Source organism: Lactuca virosa, chromosome 1, assembly GCF_052849685.1.
Source record: "Lactuca virosa cultivar CGN04683 chromosome 1, Lactuca_virosa_CGN04683_v6, whole genome shotgun sequence".
NCBI lineage: Eukaryota > Viridiplantae > Streptophyta > Magnoliopsida > Asterales > Asteraceae > Lactuca > Lactuca virosa.
The window spans coordinates 285,266,570-285,290,963 of NC_136426.1; the positions used below are offsets into that span (position 1 = coordinate 285,266,570).

At 30.4% G+C, this 24,394-nt stretch overlaps 1 protein-coding gene and 1 pseudogene across 2 annotated transcripts; both read left to right on the top strand.

Annotated features, from left to right (window-relative positions):
• The first annotated feature begins 13,343 nt into the window (after positions 1 to 13,343).
• On the top strand, positions 13,344 to 16,019 carry LOC145109506 (squamosa promoter-binding protein 1-like; annotated as a pseudogene). Its single transcript, XR_013709059.1, has 2 exons — positions 13,344 to 13,639; positions 15,184 to 16,019. The product of XR_013709059.1 is annotated as a squamosa promoter-binding protein 1-like (transcript).
• Positions 16,020 to 18,552: 2,533 nt separating this feature from the next.
• LOC145109516 (squamosa promoter-binding protein 1-like) lies at positions 18,553 to 21,577 on the top strand. Its single transcript, XM_079046693.1, has 2 exons — positions 18,553 to 18,847; positions 21,151 to 21,577. Exons 1-2 carry the CDS (start codon positions 18,570 to 18,572, stop codon positions 21,266 to 21,268), a joined length of 396 nt encoding a protein of 131 aa, XP_078902819.1. The 5' UTR covers positions 18,553 to 18,569; the 3' UTR covers positions 21,269 to 21,577.
• Positions 21,578 to 24,394: the final 2,817 nt, after the last annotated feature.

Consider the following 24,394-nt stretch of genomic DNA (forward strand, 5'->3'; position numbering starts at 1 on the left):
ATAGACAGCTTTCTGCAATTTGAAGCTGTGATCAGGATATTTGGGATCTTCGAAACCTGGTGGTTGTTGGATGTATACATCGCGATCTAACTCTCCATGTAGGAATGCACATTTAACGTCTATTTGGAATACTTTGAAGTTCTTATGTGCAGCATATGCAAGAAAGATGTGAATTGCTTCAATTCTGGCAACTGGAGCATATGTTTCATCGTAGTCGATTCCTTCTTGTTGTGAATATCCTTTGACTACGAGACGTGCCTTGTTTCGACAAACGATTCCTTGATCGTCAGTTTTGTTTCTGAATACCCATCTTGAACCTATAACAGAAACATCGGGTGGGGTAGGGACAAGATTCCATACGTCATTTCTTTCAAATTCTTCTAGCTCTTCTTGCATAGCTTTTACCCAGTCTGGATCTTTGAGAGCAGAATGTATGGTTTTGGGTTCAGTCATGGATAAGAAGGCTCCAAATAAACAATCATTAGAAGTTGCGGCTCTAGTTTGGATGCCTGAGTTTGGATCTCCGATGATTTGGTCAGTTGGGTGGTTTCTGGTCCATTTTATTAAGCGATTCTCTTCCGCTATAATAATTGGAATTTCAGTATCCCATTGTTCTTCTCCGGGAGTTTCATCTTGGAATAGGTTTGAAGGTTCCCCCATAAATGATGCATCGGGATTGTTTTGGATATTTGGGGATGGGGTATTTAAAGGAGGATTTGGTGTTTGTTCCAATGAAGAAGTATGTGTAGGTGGTTCCCCCTCGAATTGATCTGCATCATTTCGGTTTGTTTGTGGAGTTCCTTCAGTGGTTGTTCCTGTAGAATCAATAGAAGTAGTTAGAAGTTCAGAATTGTAAGCGGTTTTGGGTTGTTCAAAAAGTAAATCAAGATCGATTTCAATATCTCTGTCAGGAGAAGGTGTTTGTTGAATTGGATTTTGAAAAATATTATCGATCATTTTTGAACCAAAATGTTCACGATCCAATTTCCTGACATAAAATTCATCGAAATGAACATTGGTACTTTCTTAAATTACTCTGGTACGTTTGTTCAGTACTCGATAAGCAGCTGAAGAAAATGAGTAACCAAGGAAAATTCCTTCGTCCGACCTTGATTCAAATTTTGAGAGGTGGTCTTTATTGTTCTTTATGAAGCATCGACAACCAAAAATATGGAAAAATTTGATGTTTGGTTTTCGGTTGTTAATGACTTCATATAGTGTTTTATGAAGATGTTTATGGATTAAGGAACGATTTTGAGTGTAGCAAGCTGTGCTATTGCTTCTGCCCAGAAGTATTGTGGCAGATCAGCGAAGATAAGCATTGATCTTGCAGCTTCACACAGTGTTCGGTTCCTTCTTTCGACAACTCCGTTTTGTTGTGGAGTGTATGGGGCTGAGAAGTTGTGTTCAATTCTCTTGTTTTTGAGAAATGAATCTAGAGTCTTGTTTTTGAACTCTAAACCATTGTCACTTCTGATTCTTCGAACAGGTCGTTTGAGTTTCAGTTCGATCTGTTTGATGAAGTTGATCATCTCTTCAGGTGCTTCAGATTTTAGTCTTAAGAAAAAGACCCATGTAAAGCGTGAGAATCCATCAACGACAATGAGAATGTACTTCTTCCCTTGTATGGTTTGGGTTTTGGCAGGGCCACAAAGGTCTATGTGCAACAATTCTAGTGGTTCAGATACACTAGAATTTGGGATGCTTTTGTGAGTTGATTTGGAAAGTTTTCCTCCTTCACAAGCAGTACAAAGAGTTTCGTTGTCAAGTTTTAGAAGTGGTAGCCCTCGAACAAGATCATCGCCTATGAGTTTGTTGATGTACCCAAAGTTTAGATGGGAAAGGCGGCGGTGCCATAACCAACTAATATCTGTTGGGGCTTTGGATAGGAGACAAATATCGGGTTTACCATAAATAAGATCCATGTCTAGTGGATACATATTTCCGGCACGGTCAGAGTCAACAATAACATCTTTGGTTTTGGCGTCCATGATCAAGCTTCGTTGTTTTGTGAACATAACTTCAAGATTGTTGTCACACAACTGAGAAACACTGATGAGGTTATGTTTCAGGTCATCAACATAAGCAACTTTCTTGATGGTAAAGTTACCATTTGTTATGTTTCCATAACCCATGATTTTTGCTGTCATGTTGTTGCCAAAGGTAACATCTTGATTGGTGTCGGTTGGTTGGAAGTCACGTAAGAAATTCCTCTTTCCTGTCATATGCTTAGAGCAGCCGCTATCGATATACCATGTATCATCCTTGGGCTCTCCAGCATTAAGTACCTGCAATTAGACAGAAGGTTTAGGTACCCAAATCTGAATGGGTCCTGGTTTGTCAGTTGTTAACTTAGGTACTTTGTTTGATGAATTTCTTTTGTTGTAGGGTCTTAGTTTATTATGATGGAATTGTTGTGGTTTGATCTGACTTATCAAGTTTTCCCAAAAAGTGATTTGTTTTTGAAAACCCGTGGGTTGATAAGATCTGTGTTTTGGTGTAGGATATCCTAGATGTGATGTTTTGTTAGAAATTGTTTTCTCATATCTAGGATGTGAAGTATGGTTTTGAAAAGCATTATAATGATGGTTTTGAACTTTCTGATATGATGGTTTTTGAAAGTTCCCTGACTGTTTGAAATTGATATCCTGAAAGTAATTTTCAACAGTCTGACGTAAAGGTTTTGGTTTAGAGTTGAAAACTTGTTTTTGTGGCACAAAGTCAGGTTTCAAAAGTTTCCTTGGTTTTGTGGACTGAGCGTGGACAGCCTGAATGGGTTGCTTATTTTTTTGTTGTTTCTTTGAATACTTTTGTCCCAAACTGTTCTTTCCAACTATGGTAGAATTCAAAGAAGGGAAGACATTTGGAGCAGAAGTATTTCCATGCTCATGAGTAGATTTTTGTCCATTTAGGAAAATCTCAGGTTTGATTGTGCCATCATTCTTTGTTAGTTCATTAGATCTCAATTGATGAGTTATTGAACTAACAGAGTCCGATTCAGAATTCACAACTCTTTTGTATGACTTTTTGGAAATAAAGAAATCAGTATCATCTGGGCTACAGTTGATAACTGTTTCGTCATCTGAATCTTCCTCGTTGGCAGATGTGAAAAGATATGGTAGAGTGGATTCATAGTTTTCACAAATTGTCATGTTTTCAATTTGTTCCTTTTCAAATGCTTCTCTACCAATTCCTGGTTTATAACTTGTATTAACTGTGCCAGATCCTAAGGTTTTTGCCTTAGTGAAAATATCATCACTTAATTTTCTAGCAATATTAATAGAATCCAATTTTCCTTGCAGTCTTTTGTTTTCGGATTCAAGAAATATGATTTTGTTTGAAAAATCAGTCAGTTTTTGAGTTAAAACATAATTTTCATCAGTTGAAGATTGAAATTTTTGTTTCAACTTAATGATTTCCATTTCTAAAATATCTTTAATTTCAGAAGAAATAACTGACTGGTTTTTCAATTCCAAATCCCTCTTTTGAATTAGGGCTTGATTTAATTGTTCCAAGACGTGAACATTATCTTCAGATTTTCGTTCAACGTCTCTTTCCAATTTCAAAATCGTTCTTGTATTTTCTCCGAGTTTGAATTGCATCGTTTGTGATTCAGACTTGACAATGTCCATTTTAACCATGTTGTTATGATATGTATTGAGATCAACTTGCAGGCTATTCTCAATCTTGGTTATATGGGATTCAAAAATTGTTTTAGAATAACCAAGTTCTACAACCATGTTCCATACCTGTTCAATGACGTTTGGAGCCCTTCAAGGTATTTCTTCACCAGCCATGAAGCAAAAATTTGACTGTGCTGGTTCAGAGTCTGCTTCATCATCTGAAGTTGGCCAGTATTCAACGTTGGGTTCGTGGATTGCCATTTAAGCTTTATCTTTCTTTTCTTGTTTCTTCAGTTCTTCAGCTTTTTGAACGTAGTATGCTGAGTCCTTGACTTTGGATTTGCTTTTAGCACGACATTCTCGAGCATAGTGATTTGTTCCTTTACAATTGTGACAAATGATCACATCATCATTATCACTGTCAGCCTTTTGACTTTGAATTGGTGGTCTTTCAGGTGCATGGGCTTGGTTCTTTTGTTGAGATTGCTGAAATCCAAAATTTTGATTGTTGTTAGAACCTTGATTTGAGTTGTTATTAAAAATTGGATTGGGATTGTTTTGAAATCCCCGGTTTTGGAAACCTTGGTTTGGGTAGTTTTGGAAAGATGGTCTTTGAGAACTTTGTCCAAAAGATGGTCTTTGTTGAAAACCTGGATTGTTTTGTCCAAAGTATGGTCTTGGTTGAAAACCTGAATTGTTTGGTCCAAAAGATGGCCTGTTTTGATAATTTGGTCTGAAATTTGATTGACCAGAATTTGGCAAAAATCTTTGTAGGTTTGTGTTTGCTACCAAGGCGCATAGTTGTTGATAATCCGCTTCATCATTTGAATCAAAAGAATTATAACAATTTCCCAAAAATGCTTGGTTTTGATTTTGATCGAAAAAGGGTGTTTGGTGTTGAGAAGATGTGGACAAAAGAGCTAATGGTCCACCAAAAGTTGTAGTGGTTGGTGATTCAATAGAGGATTCATACGATTGAAGTTCTCCATACAAATTGTATAAAGATTCAGTATGAATTGCTGGATTTCCCTGAATAATGAGTTTTACCATTTTCCAGCTTTCAAAAAGATTATTCAAAAATTTGAGATTTATCTCATGTTGTGACTTTTTGATACCCAAATTGTTCATTTTAATAACAATAAAATTGAACCTGTCGTGAGCATCATGAATGGTTTCTGATGAAAACATTTTGAAATTGTCAAATTCATTCAAAATGGATGTTTTCTTGTTTCCGATTATTCTTTCGTTTCCACAAAAACGATTTTTTAAACTTTCCCAAATTTGATTTGCGGTTAACAGTATAATGTCATCCATTTGACTTAGAATACTGTGTGGGATTCCAGAAACTAGTTCCTTTTTAGCTTGGAGTTCAAGCTTTCTGTTGTTTTCGGCTATTGTGATTTGATTTGTAGCAAGAGTGGCTATATCTTCTGTAGAGATTCCAGTATACGTTCCTTCCACGCATTTCCAGACATTTTCACCTAAAGTATTTAGATGAAGGTTCATACGGCCAACCCACGAATTATACTCCTCAGGTATAAGTATGGGTGCCCGTGAACCTGAACCCAAACTGTTAGCAATAGAAACAGAATTCATGTTTGAGTAATTTGTTGAAGACATAAAATAATTTTTTTAAAATTTTTTTGATTAAGGATTTGAACAAGTGGTATTAAAATGAAACTTTTAAAGAAAATCTTATGGAAGGTTTATATAAACGCTAACCAAAAGTTTTCGACAAAAATTTCAGAATGAATCACACGAGCTCTGATACCAATTGTTAGAAATTATAATATAAGATCTAATCACCACGAATAACGGCTCGGATACAGTTACTGTGTGACAGATATTTATATTAATTAGATATAAAATGCGGAATATAAACAATAATAGTTGCGGAAATAAATATGGGATTATTAGTCACCACTAGAAAGCAGTAAATGACTGAAAGCTATAAATAAAGTAAATAATTGTATTTAAATAACGTTAAGCTGTAAATAATATAAATGACTGTATATAAATGTTAGAAGTTAAATAATATGTATAAATATATATAACGGGTTTAGAACTAGACGGATGAAGCGACTGGTCTTTCAAGTAAGTTCGCCAATAAATTGACTGAACAGGCTTAGGGTTGGACTGGTAACCTAAAAGACTTTGTCACTATTTGTTCAATAGTTCAATCCGGAATATGATAAGTAACACAAAATTCTTTTTGTTTCAAATTTTATGTAAAACAATTTGTTTACATAAGGGTTTGAAGGTTTTCTTAATTTTTGGATATATTTCTCTGGATACCCGATTTTCTCTGGCGTCTCTCTGGAGTTTCCCTTGGTCAAAATCGACCACGAAACTTCCTAGATGTAGGTAAGGTTCTGAATAATTTATGGTAAAAATCTCTCCAGGGTTTGTTGGATGTATTGTACCCAGTTAGCTTTGTTTCTGACTTGAAGATTCTGATCTGGTGAACCGAAATCTATCTGGAAACCCAATTTTGTATATCGTCTCTCTGGGGTTTCCCTTGGTCAAAATCGTCCAGAAAACTTCCTAGATGGAGGTAAGGTTCTGAATAATTTGTGGTAAAAATCTCTCCAGGGTTTGTTGGATGTATTATACCCAGTTACGTTTGTTTTGGACTTGAAGATTCTGATCTGGTCAACAGAAATCTATCTGGATACCCGATTTTGTATATCGTCTCTCTGGGGTTTCCCTTGGTCAAAATCGTCCAGAAAACTTCCTAGATGTAGGTAAGGTTCTGAATAATTTGTGGTAAAAATCTCTCCCGTATTATCTTTGTTGAGTTGTGCTCGGTGATTTTTTTCTTAACTTCGAAATTCTGATGTCGAAAAAACAGCAAGGTGGAGATTTTGTGGTGGTTTAAAGGATGTTTGGAGGAGGTTTAAGGAGGGTATTTGGAGGATGTTTGGAGGGTATTTGTAGGATGTTTGGAGGGTATTTGTAGGTTGTTTGGAGTTGTTCTTGGTGTTCTTGGTGTTCTTGGTGTTCTTGGTGTTCTTGCTTCAAGGATGAAGATGAAGATGATGTTGAAGAACTTCTTGAAGATGCAGGAGATGTTCTTGGTTGAGAGGTTTTGGTGTATGGAGAGGTTTTTCAAAGTTTATAAGAGGTTATGAATGAAAGAGCACACAACTCTCTTATATACTAACTTACATATACATACACTTTCCATACATACATACAAGTATACATACACACACATAAATATCTAATATGTATGGATTATTGGTTGTCAAATAAAGAGGTGGAGTAGTAGAAGTCAATTTGGCTTTTGCTTCTTTGATTTGCAAGAGAAGTATTTGGTATAAATACTAGGTATTTGGTATAAATACTTGTATTTTGGAGATGTATCTTTTCTTCACTAGGTATTTGCAAATGAAATACAAATAAATTAATATACATAAATTCAATTAAGATTAATTGAATTTACATAATTAATCCAAATTGTTTTGAAGTTTGACACTTTTAGCCCTTGATTGGTTTTTGTCTTCAAACGTGGTTGACTTTCCGTCTTTGCGTATTTCGCCTTTGCGTATTTTTGTTTAATTACGAATCCATGAAACCTGAAATAACTGATAATATTTGTCAGATTAAATAAATACAGTTCATCTTATTTCAGTGATGGTCACATACAAAAACATTTTTCAACAGTGGCAAATTGCACAACCGATATGACAAGATCCAAAGTGTATCACCGGAGGCATAAAGTATGTGAGGTTCATGCAAAGGCTTCGATTGTTGTTATTGGTGGACGTCAACAGCGATTTTGTCAGCAATGCAGCAGGTAAACAAACTCTTTACTCTTAATCTGTTGTGTTGTGTTGTGTTGTGTTGTGTTGTGTTGTGTTGTGTTGTTTTATTTTTTTACTTAATGGACTTAATGGGTTAAGCAGTTAAAGGGTTGTTTCTTTTTTACTTAATTAATTTACAATGACTTAATGGGTTAAGTGAGAGGAGAGAAGTTGGGTTTACCAATTCAGACACTCCAGTTTATTGTTTAAATATGTTGATTTCTCACAATTTTTTGTTTCAAAGTGGTTTAATATGTTTATTATGTTGCAAATTTATTGTATAAACTTGTCAAATACATTAAAGAGAATGAAACGTTGAGAATGATAGAATGCTTATTTACTCTTATTTAAACATTTTATTCGCTACAAAAAAGATAAAATATTTGTTCGTACGTAACTTTATCCATAACTTTATCCGAGCGATAGAATTACATGAAGTTTATTGTTTAAATTTGTTGATTTCTCGCAATTTTTTGTTTCAAAGTGGTTTAATGTGTTTGATATGTTGCAAATTTATTGTATAAACTTGTTAAATACATTAAATAGAATGAAACGTTGAGAAGGCTGGAATGGTTATTTACTATTATTCAAACATACTTGTTAAATACATTAAATAGAATGAAACGTTGATTTTTCACAATTTTTTGTTTCAAAGTGGTTGAATATGTTTGATATATTGCAAATTTATTGAATAAACTTGTTTAATACGTTAAATAGAATGAAACGTTGAGAATGGTAGAATGGTTATTTGCTCTCATTCAAACATGTTATTGACTACAAAAAAAAAGATAAAATCTTTGTTCATAGTAATTTTATCCAAGCGATAGAATTCTACAATGTTTATAGTTTAAATGTGTTGATTTCTCACAATTTTTTCTTTCAAAGTGGTTTAATGTAAATTTATTGAATAAAATTGTTAAATACGTTAAATAGAATGAAACGTTGAGAAGGGTAGAATGGTTTGCTCTCATTCAAACATTTTATTCACTACCAAAAAATAAATAAATAAATAAAAGCTTTGTTAATACATAATTTTATCCAAGCGATAGAACTCCACAAAGTTTATAGTTTAAGTTTGTTGATTTCTCGCAATTTTTTGTTTCAAAGTGGTTTAATGCAAATTTATTGAATAAATTTGTTAAATACGTTAAATAGAATGAAACGTTGAGAATGGTAGAATGGTTATTTGCTCTTATTCAAACATTTTATTCACTACAAAAAAAGATAAAATCTTTGTTCATAAGTAACTTTATCCAAGTGATAGAATTCCATGAAGTTTATTGTTTAAATTTGTTGATTTCTCGCAATTTTTTGTTTCAAAGTGGTTTAATGCAAATTTATTGAATAAACTTGTTAAATATGTTAAATAGAATGAAACGTTGAGAATGGTAGAATGGTTATTTGCTCTTATTCAAACATTTTATTCACTACAAAAAAAGATAAAATCTTTGTTCATAAGTAACTTTATCCAAGTGATAGAATTCCATGAAGTTTATTGTTTAAATTTGTTGATTTCTCGCAATTTTTTGTTTCAAAGTGGTTAACTATGTTTGATATGTTGCAAAATTATTGTATAAACTTGTTAAATACGTTAAATAAAATGAAAGTTGAGAAGGGTATAATGGTTATTTACTCTTATTCAAACATTTTATTTACTTCAAAAAAACATAAAATCTTTGTTCATACGTAACTTTATCCAAGCGATAGAATTCCATGAAGTTTATTGTTTAAATTTGTTGATTCCGCGCAATTTTTTGTTTCAATGTGATTAAATATGTTTGATATGTTGCAAATTTATTGTATAAACTTGTTAAATACGTTGAATAGAATGAAACGTTGAGAATGGTAGAACGGTAATTTACTCTTACTCAAACATTTTATTCACTGAAAAAAAAAACAAAACAAAACAAAACAAAAAAAAAAAATCTTTGTTCATACGAAACTTTATCCAAGACGTATCACCGTCTATTCAGCCACTTTATCCACGCTGACTTCATGTGAAAAAAAAAATTTCTTATTTAATTTTCTCCTTTCTTTAAATAATATTTGAAAAAATGACAGCAAACTTAGAGAAATTGAAAGAAAAGTACATGAGTGAAAATTTGTAAAAAAAAAAAAAAAAAAAAAAAGCTAGGACTTAATGCCGTGATGGAAAACCCCTACTAATATACATTTAATCTGATAAGTTGTATATGAGTGTTTCTTTACGCATAATACGAAAATCCTTATTCCATTCCTACAAACTTGAAGATGGAATGGAATGGAATGACTGATTCCAATGTAAATTTCAGGTTTCATGACTTAACGGAATTTGATGATGCAAAAAGGAGTTGTCGCAGGCGATTGGCGGGACATAATGAACGAAGGCGTAAAAGCTCCTACGAATCGTATGGAGAAAGTTCCGGATGATAATTAAATAAATAAATAATAAATTAATTAAAAAAACACTCTAAGGAAGCATAATAAATCACCGACCTCGTTTCAAATAAGATAATAACTATATATTGAGTAACATGCTCTCTCTCTTCTGTCAGTCCTCCTTTTGGACTATCTTAACTAATTAAGGGTATTTATGTCTTTATCCACTAGAGCTTTATGTATTTCGGCGTTGTATAAATTCACTGGATTGCTAATAAAGTAAACATGGTTTACATGTTTTTATTATCTAGTGTGGGTTAAATGCAAGAAGTACGTTCATTGGTTTGTGGATTAAAAAAAAAACGTATAAAATCAAACATGGTTTCTTTAGAAAGAAGACAAAGTTAATTTTAGAGATATATGCTACGAATGTTCTATTGAATGATTGAAAAGAAACCTCTACTTTATAAAGGAATCTCAACAACCAACAATTTAATAGATTTAATACACAACTAACTAATAAGTTAATAGATCATGAATGACATTAAGGAATTTAGTTAGTTATGAGAAAAAGATACATATCATAATCTCCTACAAGGTCTTGACACCTGATGAAGCTTTCACTGCTATTTTCACCTCTCATTTCATAAAAAATAAAAAAAATAAAAAAAGAGCTAAAACTACATGCTTTTCATCGATCCTATACAACTTTTATAAAATCCTACTTTCATTTTATACTTTGAAAATTCTACCCAATTATAGCAATGTCATTGGAATACAGTGCAATTTTCTTTCAAACTATAATGTCTTGCTGAAAAAAATAAAAAATTAAAATACAATGCTATAATTGGGTAGATTTCAAATGCACAATATCTTAATGAGAAAAAATTGAAAATTACAATGTTTTGATAGAAATAAATGATGAAAGAAAGTATGTTGTTGTTTCTTGCATTTAGCCCTTTTGATTATTATACCATGCATGCAACTTTTATTTCATTTTATTACATATGTCATTTACATACAAAGCAATTTTCACTGATATAATATGAAACGAAACTGAAAGTACAATCTTATAATTGTGTAGATTTTAAAAAGTACAATGCTTTAATTAGAAAAAAAAGTTGAAAGTTTTATGTTTTATGTTTTATGTTTTATGTTTTATGTTTTATGTTTAGTAGAAAGAAATTAGAAGTAGGATTCTATAATACACAAACATATCAAATTAAATTGTTATTTCTTGCATTTAACCCTTGTATATTGGACACCATATGAACTATCAACATAAGAAGTTACTTTGTCATGCAATTTTTAAAAGGAGTAAATTACACGAATGGTCCCTATGGTTTGAGGCAATTTGCAAGTTTGGTCCCTAAATTGTTTTTTTTAACTCGAAAGGTCCCTACTGTTTGTTTTTGTTGCGCGTTTGGTCCCTGTCTTACCTAAAAATACTATTTTGCCCTTGATTTTTAATTTATTTAAATAAACACATCCCCAATCCCAATCCCACTTCCACCTCATCTTACCTTACCTTACCTACCTTACCTTACCTACCCCACCTTATTAAATAAATTAAAAAATCAAGGAAAAATAGTCTTTTTAGTTAAGAAAAATAAAAAAGTAGATGTGAAGATGTTGATGAATAAAAGCAATGTGGAGAAAGTAGGTTGCTATTTCTTGCATTCTCAATCACATATGATCCTGAATAGTTTTGAAGCTGCTTCAAAACTAACTATTGCTCTATAAAAGAAAAAAATTACAAAAGGGCACAAGCTTGAGTGTGTGGCTTGTTTTTCCCCCATTAAAAAATGATGTGTAAATAAATAATGTTTAAAAGTATTTGAGACAATGATGGGAAATTTGAGGAAATAGAAGGAAAGTATAAATGAGGACAAATTTGTAAAAGGTTAAAACTGTTATTTCTCTCAGTTTATGTATCCTATAAACAAAATAAAAAAAAAAACAAGAAAAGGTGACATGGTTTTCCTTTAACAGGTCAAGACAATAATATCATTTTCATTAAGGGTAAATTGGTCCAGTCACTTTTATATTTTACAATCAAATGAATATTCTTTTCACCAACTTTATATAATATACATGTGGTTGTAATCACCATTTATGTACCACACTAAAATTTGAAATAGACTTGCCCTACTTGTATTTTTTTACATTACAAGATTGTAAATATAAAAATCTATCGAATTATAGCAAAACCATCTGAATAAAAAAGAAATTTTTTTAACAATTGGTAGGTTTTTCAAAGTATACGGTCCAAATAGGAAATTTTGAAAGTACAATGCCATAATATGGAAGTTTTTTTCAAGTGTAATGCCTTGATAAGAAACTCTTTGTAAGTATAATGTGGTAATAGAATGACATGAAAGTAGAATGTTATAATACATATATGAAATTACGTTGTCATTTCTTGAAATTTTTTCCATCAATAAAATAGAATATAGTATTATTTAAAAGAAGTTAAAACACAAACTAGCTCACTTGTTACAATAGGATGCGAAAAGAAAAAGGAATACAAACATTTATTCTAGTATGAAGACAGTGGAAGACACAAAAAATTGCTCATATGTCAAAAAAAGGATGTTTATGTTGTTAAAAAAAAAGAGAATAATAAATATATTTATTCTAGGACAATAAATGTGAAAGACTTATCATCAAATTATTCTACCCAAATATAGCAATCACATCAAAATACAAACACACTTCCAATACTAAGAAATTTATATTAAATACAGTGTTGTAATAAAAACAAATGAAAGTAGTATGATATAATACACAACCAAAAGAAAGTAGTTTACTATTTCTTGAGTTTTTCCTTTATGAAAATAGGATATGTTATTACTTAAAGAAAGTTAAAACACAAAGTAGCTCATTGATGTAGTTTACATAAAGGAATTTTTCATTAGTATAAGAGAGAATTTAAAGTACAAGGCTATAATTGATTTTTCAAAAGTTGTAGAAGAAATAAATCTAGTAATAAACTATCATACACAAATAATTAAAAGTAAGTTGATATTTCTTGATTTTTATTCCAATGTGATAATAGGATATAATATTACAAAGATAGTGAGAGACTTACCATAAATCATATAAACCAATTGTAGTTTTTTTCTAAATACAACTTAAGTACACAATTAAATGAAAAAAATATGTTGCTACTTCTTCATTTATTTCAAAGTAGTGGGCCTTAACAAGAAAAGTTTTTTTCAAAATACAACTTTGTAATAGAAAGAAGTAAGAGTAGTATGCTTTAGTACAAAAAAATGAAATTTTCCTTTACAAATAAAATATATATACTATTGTTTAAATGGAGCTAAACTACAAAAAGGCTCATACGACAAAATAAGATGTCGATACAATTCTTCTTAAAAAAGAAAGAAAAATTCAAACATTTATTCTAGAGCAAAGATAATGAGAGGCTTACCATCAATTATTCCTCCACATAGAATCCGAACATCGGAATCACTTATTCATATTCCAAAGCTTCACTTTCTTGTTCTCTCTATATAAAGAGTAAAGACCCTCTTTCAAGGGAATGAGAAGACGAAAATCCAATTCCAATATGGATGACAAGTTCACAAACGACATCATGGAAGAATGGGAAATGGACGATAACATGGCATTTATAGATGACGGGCGGAAGAAGGCGGCAATGGATGGAAAAAGGGGTTCGGGTAGTGGTGGGCCCACACAACCGGTTTGCCAGGTGGCAAATTGCACAACCGATATGACAAGATCCAAAGCGTATCACCGGAGGCATAAAGTATGTGAGGTTCATGCAAAGGCTTCGATTATTGTTATTGGTGGACGTCAATAGCGATTCTGTCAGCAATGCAGCAGGTAAACAAACTCTTAACTCTTAATCTGTTGTGTTGTGATGTTTTCTTTTTTACTTAATGGCCTTAATGGGTTAAGCACTTGAAGGGTTGTTTCTTTTTTACTTAATAAATTTACAATGACTTAATGCGATAAGTGAGAGGAGAGAAGCTGGTTTTACCAATTCAGACACTCCAGTTTATTTTTTAGATTTGTTGATTTCACGCAATTTTTTGTTTCAAAGTGGTTTAATATGTTTATTATGTTGCAAATTTATTGTATCAACATGTGAAATACATTAAATAGAATGAAACCTTGAGAAGGATAGAATGGTTATTTACTCTTATGTAAACATTTTATTCACTACAAAAAAGATAAAATCTTTGTTCATACGTAACTTTATCCATAACTTTAAGCGATAGAATTACATGAAGTTTATTGTTTAAATTTGTTGATTCCTCACAATTTTTGTTTCAAAGTGGTTAAATATGTTTGATATGTTGCAAATTTATTGAATAAACTTGTTAAATACGTACAATAGAATGAAACGTTGAGAGGAGTAGAATGGTTATTTGCTCTCATTCAAATATTTTTTTTCACTACCAAAAAAAAAAAGATAAAATCTTTGTTCAAACGTAGTTTTATCCGAGCGATAGAATACCTCAAAGTTTATTGTTAAAATTTGTTGATATCTCGCAATTTTTGTTTCAAAGTGGTTTAATGCAAGTTTATTGAATAAACCTGTTAAATACGTTAAACATAATGAAACGTTCATAAGGGTAGAATGGTTATTTGCTCTTATTCAAACATTTTATTCACTACAAAAAGAAGTTAAAATCTTTGTTTATACGTAATTTTATCCGAGCGATAGAATTCCAAGAAGTTTATAGTTTAAATTTGTTGATTTCTCGCAATTTTTTGTTTCAAAGTGGTTGAATATGTTTGATATGTTGCAAATTTATTGTATAAACTTGTTAAAAACGTTAAATAGATTGAAAAGTTGAGAAGGGTAGAATGGTTTTTTGCTCTTATTCAAACATTTTATTCACTACAAAAAAGATAAAATATTTGTTCATAAGTAACTTTATCCAAGCGATAGAATTCCATGAAATTTATTGTTTAAATTTCTTGATTTCTCGCAATTTTTTGTTTCATAGTGGCTTAATATATGTTGCAAATTTAGTATATAAACTTGTTAAATACGTTAAATAGAATGAAACGTTGAGAAGGGTAGAACGGTAATTTACTCTCACCCAAACATTTTAATCTCGCAATTTTTTGTTTCAAGGTGGTTAAATATGTTTAATTTTCTCTGGAAAAATGATGTTTAAAAAATATTTTAAAAAATGACAACAAACTTAGAGAAATTGAAAGAAAAAGTACATAAGTGAAAATTTGTATAAAAAGCTAGGACTTAATGTCTTGATAGGAAACCCTTACTAATATACATTTAATCTGATAAGTTGTATATGAGTGTTTCTTTACGCATAATACGAAAATCTTTATTCCATTCCAACAAACTTGAAGATGGAATGGAATGGAATGACTGATTCCGATGTAATTTTCAGGTTTCATGACCTAACGGAATTTGATGATGCGAAAAGGAGTTGTCGCAGGCGATTGGCTGGACATAATGAACGAAGGCGTAAAAGCTCCTACGAATCGTATGGAGAAAGTTCCGGATGATAAATAAATTAATTAAAATATAATTAATTAAAAAAAACCACTCCAAGGAAGCATAATAAATAACCGACCTCGTTTCAAATAAGATAATAACTATATATTGAGTAACATGCTCTCTCTCTCTTCTGCCAGTCATCCTTTTGGACTATGTTAAGTAATTAGGGGTATTTACGTCTTTATCCACTAGAGCTTTATGTATTTCGGCATTGTATAAATTCACTGGATTGCTAATAAAGTAAACATGGTTTACATGTTTTTATTATCTAGTGTGGGTTAAATGCAAGAAATACGTTCATTGGTTTGTGGATTAAAAAAACATATAAAATCAAACATGGTTTCTTTAGAAAGAAGACAAAGTTACTTTTAGAGATATATGTTAAGAATGTTCTATTGAATGATTGAAAATGAAAGAAACCTCTACTTTATAAAGGAATCTCAACAACCAACAATTTAATAGATTTATTACACAACTAACTAATAAGTTAATAGATCATGAATGATATTAAGGAATTTAGTTAGTTATGAGAAAAAGATACATATCATAATCTCCTACAAGGTCTTGACACCTGATGAAGCTTTCACTGCTACTTTCACCTCTCATTTCATAGAAAAAATGAGCTAAAACTACATGCTTTTCATCGATCCTATAAAACTTTTATAAAATCTTACTTTCATTTTATACTTTGAAAAATCTACCCAATTATAGCAATGCCATTGGAATACAAAGAAATTTTCTTTATAATGCTATAATTGGGTAGATTTTCAAATGCACAATATCTTAATGAGAATAAAATTGAAAGTACAGGACTACTGGTTTAGGGAAATCTAAGGATATTGTTGTATATAAATAGCAACCTACTTTCAATGATTTGTTTATTATAACATCATACTTTGAATAATCTACCTAATTATTGCAATGTCATCCATATACAAAGCAATCTTTATTGATAAAATTGGATATATTTTCCAAAGTGTAACATCCTGATAAAAAAAATTGAAAATACAATGTTATAAATGGGTAGATTTCCAAAATATAATTGCCTTCATAATAAAAATACTAGATTAAATGTAAAATGTTGTAATAGGATGTTCTGTTACACAAATCTACCCATTAAATAAAATGTTATGTAAATAAATAATGTTTAGAAATATTTGAGAAATTGATAGCAAACTTTTAGAAAATGTAAGGAAAATATAAATGAGGACAAATTTGTAAAACGTTAAAACTGTCATTTCTCTCACGTTACATATCAAGTCTTTCTTTCAGCGTTAAGTAAAAAACATTCATATTTAGATAGCAGATTAAGTCCCTTAAATAAAAAATAGATAAATAAATAAATAAAATACACGGATTTTAATTTATTTAAAGATAATAAATATACAAAATTTTCAACACCAGTGAAATGGAATGAATATATAGATACCTCACGTTTGGTCCTAATTTATGGCAAGAAAAAGTGACACAGTTTTCCTTTCAACAAGTCATGACAATAACATCATTTTCAATAAGGGCAAATTGGTCCAGTCACTTTTATATTTTCCGATGGGCATAAAAGGGTTGGAATATGAGGTACAATGGTCAAATAAATAGTTTTGGTAGTAGAGTTATTTGTTAACTCTAATGTTCTATATGATCAAATAAATATTCTGTATTTCTGTTTTTAAGCTACTTCTTATAATATACCTTTGCTGCTAATTACCTTTTATGGTGTGTTTGATAACATCAGTTTGCATCAAATGGTTATATGAAAAAATAATTAGCAATGCATTTTCATTGATTTGTGTATTACATTACAACATTGTAAATTGAAAAAAACTATCGAATTATAGCAAAACCATCCGAATAAAAAGCTAATTTTATAGCAATTGGTAAGGTTTTTTTTAAGTATAATGTCCTAAAAGGAAATTCGGAAAGTACAATGTCTTAATATGGTAGTTTTTTAAAAGTGCAATGCCTTGATAAGAAACTCTTTGAAAGTACAATGTGGTATAAAAAGAAAAAAAGTAGAATATTATAATACATATATGAAAGTACGTTGCCATTTCTTGAATTTTTCCATCAATAAGATAGAATATAGTATTATTTAAAGGAAGTTAAAACACAAACTAGCTCACTTGTCACAATAGGATGCCAAAAGAAAAAGGAATACAAACATTTATTCTAGTATGAAGATAGTGGAAGACACAAACATTGCTCATATGCCAAAAAGAGGATGTTTATGTAGTTCAAAAAAAAGAAAATAATAAAGATATTTATTCTAGGACAATGATCTTACCATCAAATTATTCTACCCAAATATAGCAATCGCATCAAAATCCAAACACACTTCCACTACTATATAGATATACTAAGAAATTTATATTAAATACAGTGTTGAAATAAAAAGAAATGAAAGTAGTATGCTATAATACACAAACAAATGAAAGTAGTTTACTATTTCATGCATTTTTCCTTTACGAAAATAGGGTTTGTTATTACTTATAGAAAGTTAAAACACAAAATAGCTCATTGATGTAGTTTACAAGAAGGAATTTTCATTACTATATTTATGTATGTTTTTCAAAATATAATGTCCAAATAAGAAAGAATTTAATGTACAAGACTATAATTGATTTTTCAAAAGTTGTAATAGAAATAAATCAAGTAGTAAACTATCATACACAAATAATTAAGAGTAAGTTGTGATTTCTTGATTTTTATTCCAATACGATAATAGGATATAATAATATAAGCCATAAATCATTAAACCAATTGTAGCAATGTCCATAAAATACAAAGCAATTTTCACTACAATATAAGACATATAACGTCCTAATAAGAAAAAATCAATAGTATCATGCTATAACTTTGGTAGAAATTTCAAAGAAGAGTGCCTTAAAAAGAAAGGTTTTTTCCTAAATACAACTTTGTAATAGAAAGAAGTAGAGTAGTATGCTTTAGTACACAAATAAAAGAAAGTACATTGCTACTTTTTGAAATTTCCTTTACAAAATTTAAAATATACTATTGTTTAAATGGAGCTAAACTACAAACAAGCTCATACGACAAAATAAGATGTCGATACAATTCTTTTTAAAAAAAGAAAGAAAAATGAAAACATTTATTCTAGTGCAGAGACAATGAGAGGCTTACCATCAATTATTCCTCCACATGGAATCCGAACATCGGAATCACTTATTCCTATTCCAAAGCTTCACTTTCTTGTTCTCTCTATATAAAGAGTAAAGACCCTCTTTCAAGGGAATGAGAAGAAGAAAATCCAAATCCAAAATGGATGACAAGTTCACAAACGACATCATGGAAGAATGGGAAATGGACGATGACATGGCATTTGTAGATGATGGGCGGAAGAAGGCGGCAATGGGTGGAAAGAGGGGTTCGGGTAGTGGTGGGCCCACACAACCGGTTTGCCAGGTGGCAAATTGCACAACCGATATGACAAGATCCAAAGTGTATCACCGAAGGCATAAAGTATGTGAGGTTCATGCAAAGGCTTCGATTGTTGTTATTGGTGGACGTCAACAGCGATTTTGTCAGCAATGCAGCAGGTAAACAAACTCTTTACTCTTAATTTGTTGTGTTGTGTTGTGTTGTGTTGTGTTGTGTTGTGTTGTGTTGTTTTATTTTTTTACTTAATGGGTTAAGCAGTTAAAGGGTTGTTTCTTTTTTACTTAATTAATTTACAATGACTTAATGGGTTAAGTGAGAGGAGAGAAGTTGGGTTTACCAATTCAGACACTCCAGTTTATTGTTTAAATATGTTGATTTCTCACAATTTTTTGTTTCAAAGTGGTTTAATATGTTTATTATGTTGCAAATTTATTGTATAAACTTGTGAAATACATTAAATAGAATGAAACGTTGAGAATGATAGAATGCTTATTTACTCTTATTTAAACATTTTATTCGCTACAAAAAAGATAAAATATTTGTTCGTACGTAACTTTATCCATAACTTTATCCGAGCGATAGAATTACATGAAGTTTATTGTTTAAATTTGTTGATTTCTCGCAATTTTTTGTTTCAAAGTGGTTTAATGTGTTTGATATCTTGCAAATTTATTGTATAAACTTGTTAAATACATTAAATAGAATGAAACGTTGAGAAGGCTGGAATGGTTATTTACTATTATTCAAACATACTTGTTAAATACATTAAATAGAATGAAACGTTGATTTTTCACAATTTTTTGTTTCAAAGTGGTTGAATATGTTTGATATATTGCAAATTTATTGAATAAACTTGTTTAATACGTTAAATAGAATGAAATGTTGAGAATGGTAGAATCGTTATTTGCTCTCATTCAAACATGTTATTGACTACAAAAAAAAAAAGATAAAATCTTTGTTCATAGTAATTTTATCCAAGCGATAGAATTCTACAATGTTTATAGTTTAAATGTGTTGATTTCTCACAATTTTTTCTTTCAAAGTGGTTTAATGTAAATTTATTGAATAAACTTGTTAAATACGTTAAATAGAATGAAACGTTGAGAAGGGTAGAATGGTTTGCTCTCATTCAAACATTTTATTCACTACCAAAAAATAAATAAATAAATAAAAGCTTTGTTAATACATAATTTTATCCAAGCGATAGAACTCCACAAAGTTTATAGTTTAAGTTTGTTGATTTCTCGCAATTTTTTGTTTCAAAGTGGTTTAATGCAAATTTATTGAATAAATTTGTTAAATACGTTAAATAGAATGAAACGTTGAGAATGATAGAATGGTTATTTGCTCTTATTCAAACATTTTATTCACTACAAAAAAGATAAAATCTTTGTTCATAAGTAACTTTATCCAAGTGATAGAATTCCATGAAGTTTATTGTTTAAATTTGTTGATTTCTCGCAATTTTTTGTTTCAAAGTGGTTTAATGCAAATTTATTGGATAAACTTGTTAAATACGTTAAATAGAATGAAACGTTGAGAATGGTAGAATGGTTATTTGCTCTTATTCAAACATTTTATTCACTACAAAAAAAAGATAAAATCTTTGTTCATAAGTAACTTTATCCAAGTGATAGAATTCCATGAAGTTTATTGTTTAAATTTGTTGATTTCTCGCAATTTTTTGTTTCAAAGTGGTTAAACATGTTTGATATGTTACAAATTTATTGTATAAACTTGTTAAATACGTTAAATAAAATGAAAGTTGAGAACAGTATAATGGTTATTTACTCTTATTCAAACATTTTATTCATTTTATTTACTTCAAAAAAAACATAAAATCTTTGTTCATACGTAACTTTATCCAAGCGATAGAATTCCATGAAGTTTATTGTTTAAATTTGTTAATTCCGCGCAATTTTTTGTTTCAATGTGGTTAAATATGTTTGATATGTTGCAAATTTATTGTATAAACTTGTTAAATACGTTGAATAGAATGAAACGTTGAGAATGGTAGAACGGTAATTTACTCTTACTAAAACATTTTATTCACTGAAAAAAAAAAAAAAACAAAACAAAACAAAACAAAACAAAAAAAAAATCTTTGTTCATACGAAACTTTATCCAAGACGTATCACCGTCTATTCAGCCACTTTATCCACGCTGACTTCATGTGAAAAAAAAATTTCTTATTTAATTTTCTCCTTTCTTTAAATAATATTTGAAAAAATGACAGCAAACTTAGAGAAATTGAAAGAAAAGTACATGAGTGAAAATTTGTAAAAAAAAAAAAAAAAAAGCTAGGACTTAGTGCCTTGATGGGAAACCCCTACTAATATACATTTAATCTGATAAGTTGTATATGAGTGTTTCTTTACGCATAATACGAAAATCCTTATTCCATTCCTACAAACTTGAAGATGGAATGGAATGGAATGACTGATTCCAATGTAAATTTCAGGTTTCATGACTTAACGGAATTTGATGATGCGAAAAGGAGTTGTCGCAAGCGATTGGCGGGACATAATGAACGAAGGCGTAAAAGCTCCTACGAATCGTATGGAGAAAGTTCCGGATGATAATTAAATAAATAAATAATAAATTAATTAAAAAAACACTCTAAGGAAGCATAATAAATCACCGACCTCGTTTCAAATAAGATAATAACTATATATTGAGTAACATGCTCTCTCTCTTCTGTCAGTCCTCCTTTTGGACTATCTTAACTAATTAAGGGTATTTATGTCTTTATCCACTAGAGCTTTATGTATTTCGGCGTTGTATAAATTCACTGGATTGATAATAAAGTAAACATGGTTTACATGTTTTTATTATCTAGTGTGGGTTAAATGCAAGAAGTACGTTCATTGGTTTGTGGATTAAAAAAAACGTATAAAATCAAACATGGTTTCTTTAGAAAGAAGACAAAGTTACTTTTAGAGATATATGCTAAGAATGTTCTATTGAATGATTGAAAATGAAAGAAACCTCTACTTTATAAAGGAATCTCAACAACCAACAATTTAATAGATTTAATACACAACTAACTAATAAGTTAATAGATCATGAATGACACTAAGGAATTTAGTTAGTTATGAGAAAAAGATACATACCATAATCTCCTACAAGATCTTGACACCCGATAAATCTTTCACTTCTATTTTCCCCTCTCATTTCATTAAAAATAATGAGCTAAAACTACATGCTTTTTGGTACTATGTAATCGATCCTATACAACTTTTATAAAATCCTACTTTCATTTTATACTTTGAAAATTCTACCCAATTATAGCAATGTCATTGGAATACAGTGCAATTTTCTTTCAAACTACAATGTCTTGCTGAAAAAAATAAAAAATGAAAGTACAACGTTATAATTGGGTAGATTTCAAATGCACAATATCTTAATGAGAAAAATATTGGAAATTACAATGTTTTGATAGAAATAAATGATGAAAGAAAGTATGTTGTTGTTTCTTGCATTTAGCCCTTTTGATTATTATAGCATGCATGCAACTTTTATTTCATTTTATTACATATGGCATTTAAATACAAAGCAATTTTCACTGATATAATATGAAACGAAACTGAAAGTACAATCTATTGATTGTGTAGATTTTAAAAAGTACTAAGCTTTAACTAGGAAAAAGTTGGAAGTTTTAAGTTTTATGTTTTACGTTTTAGTAGAAAGAAATTAGAAGTAGGATGCTATAATACAAACATATCAAATTAAATTGCTATTTCTTGCATTTAACCCTTGTATATTGGGCACCATATGAACTATCAACATAAGAAGTTACTTTGTCATGCAATTTTTAAAGAGTAAATTACACGAATGGTCCGTATGGTTTGGGGCAATTTGCGCGTTTGGTCCCTAACTTATTTTTTTAACTCGGAAGGTCCCTACTGTTTGTTTTTGTTGCGCGTTTGGTCCCTGTCTTACCTAAAAATACTATTTTGCCCTTGATTTTTTAAATTATTTAAATAAACACATCCCCAATCCCACTTGCACCTCATCTTACCTTACCTTACCTTACCTACCCCACCTTATTTAAATAAATTAAAAAATCAAGGAAAAATAGCCTTTTAGTTAAGAAAAAAAATAGATGTAAAGATGTTGATGAATAAAAGCAATGTGGAGAAAGTAGGTTGCTATTTCTTGCATTCTCAATCACATATGATCCTGAATAGTTTTGAAGCTGCTTCAAAACTAACTATTGCTCTATAAAAGAAAAAAATTACAAAAGGGCACAAGCTTCGGTGTGTGGCTTGTTTTTTCCCCATTAAAAAATGATGTGTAAATAAATAATGTTTAAAAGTATTTGAGAAAATAATGGGAAATTTGAGGAAATAGAAGGAAAGTATAAATGAGGACAAATTTGTAAAAGGTTAAAACTGTTATTTCTCTCAGTTTATGTATCAATTAAGCAAAAAAAAACAAAAACCAAGAAAAAGTGACACGGTTTTCCTTTAACATGTCAAGACAATTACATCATTTTCAATAAGGGCAAATTGGTCCATTCACTTTTATATTTTACGATCAAATAAATATTCTTTTCACCAACTTTATATAATATACTTGTGGTTGTAATCACCTTTTATGTACCACACTAAAATTTGAAATAGACTTTACATTACAACATTGTAAATATAAAAATCTATCGAATTATAGCAAAACCATCCGAATAAAAAAGAAATTTTTTTAACAATTGGTAGGTTTTTCAAAGTATAAGGTCCAAATAGGAAATTTTGAAAGTACAATGCCATAATATGGAAGTTTTTTTCAAGTGTAATGCCTTGATAAGAAACTCTTTGTGTGACATCCCAGAATTTAGGTCTGAATCTATAAACGGTCAGTTCACCGCGGACCCTTTTGTATCTTGACCGACTGAATTTTAATGTCTATTATAATAATAATATAGTGTCATTTCAATTACAATAAGATATGAAATGGTATCTTACCTCGAACTATGGAAAATGTTGAACGAAACAAAGCACAAACTGTAACTCTATTTAACGACTGAAAAACTGAAATTTTGTATTAAGCGTCTTTGAACAAAGAAAATATTCTAGACTCGTAGTACATGTTTCCCTGATCGCAAATATATAAAGAACGTCCAAAACGGAGTTCGTATGCAAAAGACATGACTGTTTTAAGAAACCAAACCGATATAACACTCACTTTATCTGATTTCATAAACCGTATTGATCCATTGAGGCACTTGCACAACTCAGATAGAAATTTTGAGAGCGTTTTTGGACACAGACTATGGTCTAATAATTTATTTACTACTCGAAGTAATTTTAGATTGAAATAGTCAGAAAAATCAGAAGTTTCAGACCAATTAGACGTGAAACTTTAAACGCAAATTCCCGGAGTTCCACAACTCAAAAAATTTATCCGTTCGGGTTTTTAGAATCCTTGAATTAAAATCTATCATTCGGCACAATCGGAAAAATAACCCGACATCGAAAACTGGACACACGAAACGAAAATCGTTTTTATGGCATAGATGAGATTTAATGAAAATTTGGCAGGGCTTGGATTGGCCAAAAGGAATCTCAACCATTGTTTCCTTCTCTACCTCACGTGAATCTCTCTCTCTCTCTCTCTCATATGTCTCTTTCCATCTCTCTCCCTCCATGACCCACATTGGACCTTTGTGAAAGTCAACACATTTGTTGGAGTATGTCCAGTCTAATCTT